Here is a 10,658-nt window from a genome sequence, read left to right as displayed (position 1 = left end):
CCTGGTGGAGTCCAGTAAGTATCTGGCAGTGACCTGTGCTTAGGACAATTACTCTTCTTCCCTATACCAATATGGCAACACTACTCTGGTCTCACCGGGTCCAAAGAGATTTCGTATCTAGTTATGACATCCCTTTGATTTCCCCTTTAACCATGAGCTGTTTCAGTTTTGCCAGGACCAGATCTTTCTCTGCCCAAAGTCTGATATTGTTAGTAGTGATTGGAAATGTGTCCAGAAAATTTAGAACCATGACAGACTCTTTTTGTGATGATACCACTGGTGGTGTATCTTCTAATGGGAGGCAACTCAATGCATCCACATTTGCTACTTGGCCTTCTAGACAAAGTGTTCCAACTTTTAATTATACACATTACGGCCCACCACTGAATTTGGCCTGAAGCTATGGACAGCACTGTCTTGTCCTCTTTAAGTAGACCTAACAGGTGTGCTTGTGGTCTGTTATTTTTGTAGATTTTTGTCTGTAAAGGTATTGATAGAAATTCCTGACTCTAAATGTGACTACCAAACCTTCCTTCTCTATCTGGGCAAATTTACGCTGCATTTGCTGAAGTCCTGAATGCATATATTATTGAGCATTCCTCACCATTGGTCCACCTATGAGTTAATACTACTCCTATGTCATACATGGAGGCATCACATGTCAACACCAGATCTTGTTTGGTTTCATAATGTGCCAACACTTCAGAAGATGATAGCTGTTTCTTTATTTTTCTGAAAACTATGGTTTGGATATGCAGCCATTTCCAAGGCTAATCCTTTTTTGTAAGAGTTGAGGAAAAGGTACCAAGATGGAGGCCAGTTTATGAATGAACTTTCCAAATTAATTCACCAAGCCAAGGAAAGATCTAAGCTCCGGTACTGACGTGAGAGCTGAATCACCTTTGATCGACCTCACTTTATCTTCCAATGGGTGTAATGTTGACTATATAATGCAAGTAGTGACATAGGGTGTCTGGAACACACAATTTTCCTTTCTAAGGGTATGCCTGCCTGGGAGAAACATTTAAATAGTATGTCCAAGTGCTCCTTATTGGTCTTCCCTGTTATTAACCCATCATCTAGATAAATGGCAGTCTGGGATAGACCTTGTAAAATGTTCTCCATTGTCAGCTACAAAAATGGCACAGGCTGACAATACTTCAAGTGGCAGTTTTTTTGGAATTAATTGTGGCATACCTTTGAGAATCCTCATCTCACCACAATTGCAAATATGCATGGCTCATGCCCAATTTCGTAAAGAACAGTCCCCTGCCAGATTTGTGTATAAATCCTCTACGCAAGGAGTTGGGTGTGAAAAGTGGTTTACTGTTTGTTAAAATTCCCCGCAAAGGTGAACAAACCTGTTGGGATTTGCAATTGGTATGACTGTTGCTACCCATTCCGCGGCGGAACTTTGATGGTTCCTTCACTTTCCAGCCTTCTGATTTCTTCCTCCACATTTACATAAGGCTCTGGGTGGGCCTTGCAGAATTGTGGAATTGCTTCCCGGCCACAAGCGAGTGGCCTTGGCTCCTTTAATAGTCATAGAATCATAGAGATATATAGCACAGAAACTGACCCTTTGGTCCAATTTTTCCATGCTGCCCAGATATCCTAAATTAATGTAGTCCCATTTGCCAGCATTTGGTCTACATCTCTCTAAACCTTTCCTATTCATATACAACACTTAAATGTTGTCATTGTACTCGCTTCTACCACTTCCTCTGGCAGATTATTCCATACATTCTCTGTGAAAAAGTTGCCCTCTCACTTTAAGCCTGTGCCGTCTAGTTTTGGACCCCCCTACCCTGAGGAAAAGACCGTGACTATTCATCCTATCCATACCCCTCGTGATTTTATGAACTTCTAAAGGGCCACCAATTAGCCTCCAATGTTCCAGGGGAAACACCTCCAGCCTATTCAGCCTTTCCCTATAGCTAGAACCCTCCAATCCTAGTGACACCTTTGTAAATGTCTTCTGAGCCCTTTCAAGTTTCACAACATCTTTCCAATAGCAGAGAGATCAGAATTGAAAGCACTGACGAATAAAATTAAACGTATCAAAAACTTCCATCACTACTCTGTCTACCTTTAAGGAGCTATGAACCTGCACTCCAACATTTCTTTGGTCAGCACCATTCCCCAGAAGCTTACCATTTGGTGTATAAGTCCTGCGCTGATTTGCTCTACCAAAATGTAGCACCTCCCATTTATCTAAATTAAACTCCAGTCCTAGACCTTCCTATAAAACTTCCTGGCATTTAACTAGGACTTCACTCAGGCAGCCATTTTCTAATAAAAAAATGCTAAGACCATAAGACCAGAAGAAATAGGAGTGGAAGTAAGGCCATTCAGCCCAAGGAGTCCACTCCACCATTCAATCATGGCTGATGGGCATTTCAACACCACTTATCCACACTGTCCCCATAGTTCTTAATTCCTTGCAAGATTAAGAATTCATCAATCTCTGCCTTGAAGACATTTAACATCCCAGCCTCCAGTTAAGCAGACTCGGTGAATCTTTCTCAACCAATTTCACCCAATTTCACCCAGCAAGAATGGGATAAACATTTTACTACAATCAGTGGTAACCAAACAGCTGCTTCTCATAAGAGACCAGAACCAATATTGTATTCTTAATATGTAAAGGTTCCCCCCAATATCGATTCTCAATCTAGCTGACCTATAGGCCCTCTGTTCAGTATAAGTCCTGAGCAAGGCCGTGCAATCACCTTCACTGAAGTGGTGTTTCCGAAGCTCAGTCAGATGGACAAGGATGTCCACTTCCATTGGAATACTTGCAACTTATGTGCTTTACATGCTGCATTTTCCAACAATAAGGCCAGTTGTGGTGACTGCTCCAAGTTCAGGTGGGCTTCCACTGGTAGATGCTTTTGCCTGTTTACATCATTTAAGCCCACATGTCAAACAGTCTCTCATCATCACTTCAAGGGTTAAACAAAAATCACATGCTTCTGCCAATCATCTTAACTTTGTCAGAAATTCTGATACAGGTTCCCCTGGCTCTCACATTTCCAAATAAAACTGATAGTGTCTCAGAATTAGAGGAGAATTGGGAGTCGTAATATTCCTTTGATAAGTTGGAAATAGATATAGTGACCATATAGAAAATGGAGCTCAGAAATGTTAACTAAAATGGCCCCGGCATATTGGCTGTATTTCCCGGCATCCTAAGCGACAGGCTAAGCGAAACTAATTGCTAACATAGCAATTTGTAAGAAGTCAGCCTAGCGGTAAACAATCCTCCCCATAGGTCCAGGGATGAGATAGTACATAGCACAAGATAAAAGGGCAACCATCAGAGGAATACTGGAGCTTCATTGTTTTAGAGCTGTACTAACGAATACATGTGTAGTTTAGAGCAATTTTTGATATCTGAATGTTACCTTGAACAGCAGAGTAAGAATAATGAGGGCTATGTTAAGAGCTTAACCAGATGGCTGTTGGTATCTGTGTGTGTGTTAGATTTAGAGCATTTTTTTTGTGTAAGCTTCCAATAAAGTATGCTTTGTTTAATTTTACACTGTGCGATAGCTTAATGATACGGGACTCTGTATTGCATACGAAGTTATGTATAAATGTAACAACTTTCCCTATCAACGGTGAGAGAATCCATCCTTTAGTACCCGGCGTGGTCTAAAGTGACTTTTCTCTCCCAGGATTGTTTGTATATTCGTATACTGACAGTCTTGAATAAAAACAGTACTGTTGAAATGTGTTAATCAAGTGGTGGTTCTCTGTTCTTGGACAGGCGTTCACAAAAAGCCCAGAAGCTCAAAGCTGAGCTTCCACACCTTAATTAAGTTTGTCAATTAGTATCTGGTGCCTCAGAAAAAGTCAGACTCCTAATAACTAAAACAAAACTGCAGGTCCACAAGCTGTCAGGGGAATTAATTACTTGTTGCTTTTCATCTGTCCCAATGTCTGACTGGAAAATAAAATGCATTCTTTCCATATACTGGGCCCAGTCTTTGATGGTCGGATCAAATGACTCATGCTCCTCAATTAATGGCATGATACCAAAGATGCTTACCCAACTCAAAGACAACTATTGCAGGTAAATTTCTTAGGATCGTGTCTTTCTCCCGCCACCACTGAAGTAACTCCACAGAGGCCAGTATCCCACACCAAGTCACCCTTTATTTACATGTGAAGAATCCTTGACATTGATCCAGCTCCTCAGAGGCAGCTCTCAGCGTGAATAGAACCTCTGAACTCTTGTTTATATCTGTCAGCCAGGGCTCCTTGATTGTAGATTAACAGCCCCAGTCAGGGAACTCATATGCTATGAGGTCCACCCACTGACCTTGTTTCATACATGACAGAGCCCTGATCGGGATCTCCTCTAAGAAATGTGGACCTCATTGGTAGAGTGAAAAAGAGGTGAGGATTAGTGACTTCTGAGAGATTTTCACTTTTGGAAAATCCAGCCCATTAAGATGATTCACTAGTTGGGTCCAAAGTCAGTCAGAGGTTGACTGATTGGAAGACAGGACACGAGCAATCAGACTTTGGGCAGAATTAGTTAATGTGAACTGATAATCAGCTGAAGTTATGGATATATTGTTTATTAAATAGATTGTTTCATTTCTCCATACCATCAGGACATTAAAAATCTATTAAAACGTAGCATATACATTTCTTAAAACATAGCTTTTTGATGTATGGCAGACTATTGCTTTATGAATTTATTTTTCTCAGTCCTATATTTTGAGGTAAGGGGAACATTCTCTATTATTTTCATTGTCTTGTGTTTGCATAGCAAACATTTCCATGACAGTAATAAATGCCTGAAATCAGGCACCAAGTACTCTGATGAGTATAAGCAGCACTCACATCCATCTTCAGAAATTTCTAAATGACCACATGTGGTGAACAGCAATTGAATGTTGGATATATCTACAACACAGGTAAATAGCCCTAGTCTTAAGCTTTTTGGAGGGTAGTCATAACTTTTTCAAAGCTTTTGCTATTGTTCTTTTTGCTTCAGTTTGGCATATACTGATATGATAGGATCAGTGCTGCTGCTGTGCTGCTGATGCATTTGGAAGCATTTTGTTATTTCCTCATTTGAAAGCTAACTCAAATCTGGTGTTAAAAAACAAGGAAGTAAGTACTCAAAAGAAGATATTAAACTGCTGCATCAGAGAAGCTGAATTGATAATGGTCTAAATTATGCTGTATTATTCAAAGTAAAACTATTGAAGAATATGCATTTCTAATACTGTAACTTTATAAATACATTGAAAAGAAAGCACACTTCAGTCAACAACTTTCATATTTAATGGCATATTTAATAGTGACCAAAAGCTATTGCTCAATTTCCATCCATAACAATCCATGTAATTAGTTTCATTCATACTGCAACATTCAGTCCAATATATTTTGAAGCCTTTTCTTCTTTGGTTGGTAGCTTTAAATAAACACTTTCCTCATTTTGAAGAGAGTTAATACAGAGGATTGTAATTGGTTATGATGAACTCTTCAAGCTGTTGTTTCAGTATACTAAATGATGGCCTTTGAGATGGAATTTCATTCCAGCATTGTCTCATAATGTTATAAATGGGTTGTGGACAGCCATTTGGACATGGCATCCTATAGCCTTGTAGTAGTTCAGATAAGACCATTTTATTTGTCATTCCTGCAAGGTGAGAAAATGTCAGGCTCTGTTGAAGTGAATAGTCTAATAACAGAATAAAAATATATATATATGTTATAAAACTTACCAGGATATGGTATCTTCCCATTTGTGATAATCTCAAACAGAACAATACCAAAAGACCAGACATCAGATTTCATCGAAGCTTGATTCATACTTGCTAATTCTGGAGCTGTCCATTTAATAGGAAGTTGACTGTCAGGTATGCTACCAATTGTGGCATCCTGTTATGAAAAGCATGAAACTTTAATAGATTTCTGTTCATTTCATAATCAAGTGTTCATATTTTAATAACAAATCTGGAATCATAAGAATAATTTGAAAGTACTTGATTGCAATAGTGAAATACGTTGACATACAGTATTTATCACAATTGTAAGACATCCTCTCTTTTAATGTAGCTTCAAATCATTTAAATGGTTAGAAAACATTGTGCACTCATAGTTCTAACGTATATCAGCTATACAGCTCCGAAGTGCAAGTGTAAAATTTGGATTCCATCTTAAAAATTAATTTTTGTTTTTCACCACGGCAATCTGGTTTGAAATACCATTCAAATAACACTTAAGACTATAAGAAGTAGAAGGTGTGTCTTGTGGCCTCTTGGACATGTTGTTATTCACAGGCTGAATTTTGACCTAAAATCATTTTTTCCTAAAGGACAACAGGTAATTATAAATGTGGTGAGGGATTGGGAACACTATTATAACAGCTTCACTTTCTCAATCATGACATGCTATAACCAAACCAGGAGCAGGGTGGTATCTTTGAGGTTGAGAGATTTGGAACATTCTTCTCACAACTTCAATTTGTCGGTCACGACATGTTATAACCAAACTAGGAGCACTGAGGAGACAAAGAAATGAAAAAATTCCATTCCCCAGATTAAGAGCACATAAATAGAAATTAGGCAAAGAAAAATCAAAACTCATAGATTTGAAACAGAAAATCATAAGCTAATTTGAAACTACCCCATTTCCAGGTGAAACAAAATATAACATTCAAATTAAAACAATAATGTTCAAATGCATTTTTAAATATCAGTTAAGTTATTCAAGCCATAAGCTTAAAGCACCGTTAAGTTCTTCCTCATAATTTTATACACAAATATATACCTTAAGCAATCTGGTAAGCCCAAAGTCTGAAATTTTACAAACAATATTTTCTCCCACGAGAACATTTCTTGCTGCTAAGTCCCGATGAATATATTGTTTGGATTCAAGATACAACATTCCAGCAGCAATCTGAATTGCCATTTCAATTAACTGTGCAATTGTAAAACAGCCTTCAGATTCTGTAAAAAAAGATACACACAGCTGTCAAAAAAACCACAAAGCAAGTACTTGAATATATTCTCAAAACACAACAGTTGCTGGTCAGAGTGACCTGAAAATCTGTTTAGCTTTAAAGTATTCCAGATACTAACCCCTTAAATAATTCAAGAGATCTCCATGTTTCAACAATTCAGTGACAATGAAGAAAGGTTGCTTTATGGTGCATACAGCATAGAGGGGGATCAGATTCTCATGCTGGAAGTTCTTCATAATTTGTGCTTCTTTCAGAAGATTGCTGGAATCTTTAACCTCTGTAAATACATAAATTGATTCAGTAGACCCAATTTAAAATACAAGTGAAACATTACTGCTCAAAGTGATGATCCAGTTTAATTCTCCTTAGAAAATTACAGGACTAACCAGTTCGCAGAAAAGTGGCAGGGTCAACTCATAGTCCAGCAAATAGTGGGTGAAAATTCAGAATAGGACTCCTAACAAGTGTGGTATTAAGTCTTAAGCTAAACCTTGCATTAGCTGCCGCCAAGGCGCTGTGGGGAAAAGACCACCATGTAAGGTCTTTTTGCTGAAGAATAACAGGGGTCAATTTAGTAATTGGGCCCTGCTGATGCCTCAGCTAAATGCCAAGCATTTGACTACAAATGTAGAGAATAGTGACCATCAAAGATTGAATTTGTTCTCTGTAAGGTAAGAATGTATAGATATGAACGGCTCTATAAACTGCACAGGTACCAAAGATTTCTTTTGACGAATAAAGTATATTTTTGCAATAAATAAAAAGAAGTCCTCTTTTATGAAGTAGCAAGCTATCTCTCTTCTTGCCTGTCCCACTGAGAAAGAGCGCTAAGTCAGGACATGGATGGTATAAAATATAACACTTTCGTAACTGAACAGACATGGATTACAAATAGGGAAGTTAAGTGGTTCGATCTTTGTTGGCATATGCTGTGTATATTTGTTGTCAGTCAGAATTTCTGCGCACCACAGTTGATGGGGTACAAACCTTAATGATAACACTGAAGGAGAGGATGCAATTCTTAAGTAAGGTGACTTCCAGAGCTTGATATTGAAACTACTCTTGTTGATCATTTACAATGAATCAGTATGCCAACACAAATTGGTCAAAATTTACAGGTGATCACAGAGCTATGAGAGGCAACAAGATTAATGGAGCAAGCTTAAAAACTATATGCTAGAGATTTTGATTCAACAACAACTGATATTTCAGTGCTGTGAGTGCTGTTTTAGCTCCAAAATGCGGTTGGGATATCTGGTCAGCATGGACGAGTTGGACCGGAGGGTTTGTTTCCATGCTGTACATCTCTATGACTCTATGGCATGGTGCATAGCAACACAGAACCAGGAGTAGGTCATCCAGCCCATTGACCTGCTTGGTCATTCATTTGATCATAGCTGAGAATTTACCCGAATACCACAGTCTCTTACTATCTCCATGCTCCTAAATGTCATTAGTCTCTAGAAAGCAGTCTCTTCTTGAAAATGTTCAATGATTGAACTTTTGCAGACTTCAAGATAGAGAATTCTAAAGATTTACACTCTCTGAGCAAAGATATTCCTCCTCAGCTCTGTCTGAAATGGTCTATCTCTTATCCTGAAATTATGTCCTCTATTGCTAGATTCAGTAGCTATGTAAAATTTCCTATTTATATTCACTGTCAGACCATGTTAGAATTTTGTAAGTTTAAATTAGGTCACCTCTTATTCTTCAAAACTTTAAATAATACAGACCTAGTCTCTTCAACCTCTCTCCATATGACAACCCGAGAGATTAACCTGGTGAATCTCCATTGCACTCCCTCTCTAGCAAGTACTTCCCTCCTAAGATAAAGGAGCCAAAGTCATACACAATACTTCAGATGAGGCCTTGCCAAGTCTCCACACAATTACAATCAGATATCTTTTCTTCCGTACTCAAATCGTCATGCAATGAAGGCCAACATAACATTTGCATTTCTAATTACTTGTTGTAACTGCATGCTAACTTTAATTGACTCATGAACAAGGACATCCAGGCCCCTTTGGATGCTTACACTTCCCAATCATTGGAGAAATAGTCTGACTCTCTGTTTTCCCTACCAAAGTGAACAACATCACATTTATTCACATTATAATCCATCTGTCATTTTCTAACCAATGCACTTATACTACCAGGTACTCTTGAAACCATCTTGTATTCTCCTCACAATTTGTATTCCCACCCAGTTTAGTGTCATTAGCAAATTTAGTCCCCTGATCCAAACCATTTATATAGATTGTTTACAATTGTGGACCAAGCACTGGTCACTGTGGTCCACTAACAAGAACAGCTTGCCATTGTGAGTATCGTCCATTTCCTACTTTCTGCTTTTTGTCTGCTAACCAATTCTCAATCCATGTTGGTATTTTTCCTCTTGTCACATGTAGACTCATTTTATTTATTGATCTCCTGTGTGGTTTGTAATCTACCATTTTAATTCTATAAAATTAATGGAATGCAAAACTAGTTTAACGGTGCCATGTAATCATTGTCCTTTGTTGCAAAAACACATCTGGTTTCTTTAGGAATAAAATTTGTTGGTTTGGCCAACATATAACTCCAGCTATATAGCATGTCTCTTAACTGCCCTCTGAAATGGCCTATCAAGCCATTCAGTTAGGTTCAGGGCATTTAGGAATAAATAATAAACATTGGTCTAGGCTGTGATGTCCATATTCCATGAGTGAATTAAAAAAAACAGTAAAATAATTGTTCTTAAATAATATGCTTACCTTCTTTCAACATTTTAATTGCAACAGGTACACTGTCATTCCAGATGGCTTTCCACACTTCCCCAAAATTACCAGATCCTATACACTTTATCAAAGTGAATTCTTCTTTCGGTCTTTCCCATTTGTCCACTGTGTTATATGATAAGTGACGAAGTGATGGCTTTTTCTGTTGATAAACAATTATTGACTTAGAAATAAATAAATTAAGCTAAATAGGATATTTGAGACGATTGATGAACAGAGAAAGACCCTCTGAACCATCTAACCTTAGGTTATAAGGTTGTTCGCTGAGCTGGAAGATTTGTTATTAGACGTTTCGTCACCATGATCGGTAACATCATCAGTGAGCCTCTGGGGCTCACCGAAGTTTCACTGGAGGCTCACTGATGATGTTAACTCACTTCGTGGTGGAACATCTAAGGACAAACCTTCCTGCTCAGTGGGCAAACTTATAACCTGAACCTCAACCTGAGCTACAAATCTTCTCAAAAATCACAAACCAAAACCTGTTTCATACAACTTAAAAACTTGGGTGGTTGTGGCAACCAGCCAAAAACACAGATACAAAATTGTGGAAACATATCTGAGAAATTCCTCTCCTCTCCATTCCATTTTCCGAGTTTAATTTTTGGAACATAAAACAGGATTAGGCCATTTAGCTCACAAAGCCTTTTGTTATTGGTTAAATGTGATCAAGGCTGATCTACAGACTAACTTTATAAATCTAGCTTCCACGCGTAACATTCCTTAACAACTGTATTCATAAAAATCTAACAATCTCAGTTTTACAAAAAATGTTTGATCTAGCACAAACACAGAGACGTGCTGGAGAAACTCAGCAGGCCTGGCAGTATCTGTGGAGAGAGAAACATAATTAATATTTCAAGGACGGTTAGACTCTTCTTCAGAACTGAAAA

The 10,658-nt window shown here is 38.1% G+C and overlaps 1 protein-coding gene across 3 annotated transcripts in view; it reads right to left on the bottom strand.

Moving 5' to 3' along the window:
- Positions 1-5,294: 5,294 nt before the first annotated feature.
- The window catches only part of LOC132815425 (tyrosine-protein kinase SRK3-like), a 64,801-nt gene continuing 59,437 nt past the window's right edge, over positions 5,295-10,658 (bottom strand). For all 3 annotated transcript variants that reach the window (XM_060824347.1, XM_060824346.1, XM_060824349.1), the window contains 5 exons: positions 9,742-9,907; positions 7,107-7,265; positions 6,796-6,974; positions 5,748-5,904; positions 5,295-5,662 (listed from right to left, as the gene is read on the bottom strand). In XM_060824347.1, the coding sequence (XP_060680330.1) occupies positions 5,469-5,662; positions 5,748-5,904; positions 6,796-6,974; positions 7,107-7,265; positions 9,742-9,907 (855 nt within the window). In that variant the 3' untranslated portion in view covers positions 5,295-5,468. The remainder of the gene's footprint in view (positions 5,663-5,747; positions 5,905-6,795; positions 6,975-7,106; positions 7,266-9,741; positions 9,908-10,658) is intronic.

The sequence above is a fragment of the Hemiscyllium ocellatum genome, chromosome 4, assembly GCF_020745735.1.
Source record: "Hemiscyllium ocellatum isolate sHemOce1 chromosome 4, sHemOce1.pat.X.cur, whole genome shotgun sequence".
Taxonomy (NCBI): Eukaryota; Metazoa; Chordata; class Chondrichthyes; order Orectolobiformes; family Hemiscylliidae; genus Hemiscyllium; species Hemiscyllium ocellatum.
Note: the sequence above shows the minus strand (reverse complement) of the source record. Positions and strands in the feature narration are given on the sequence as shown.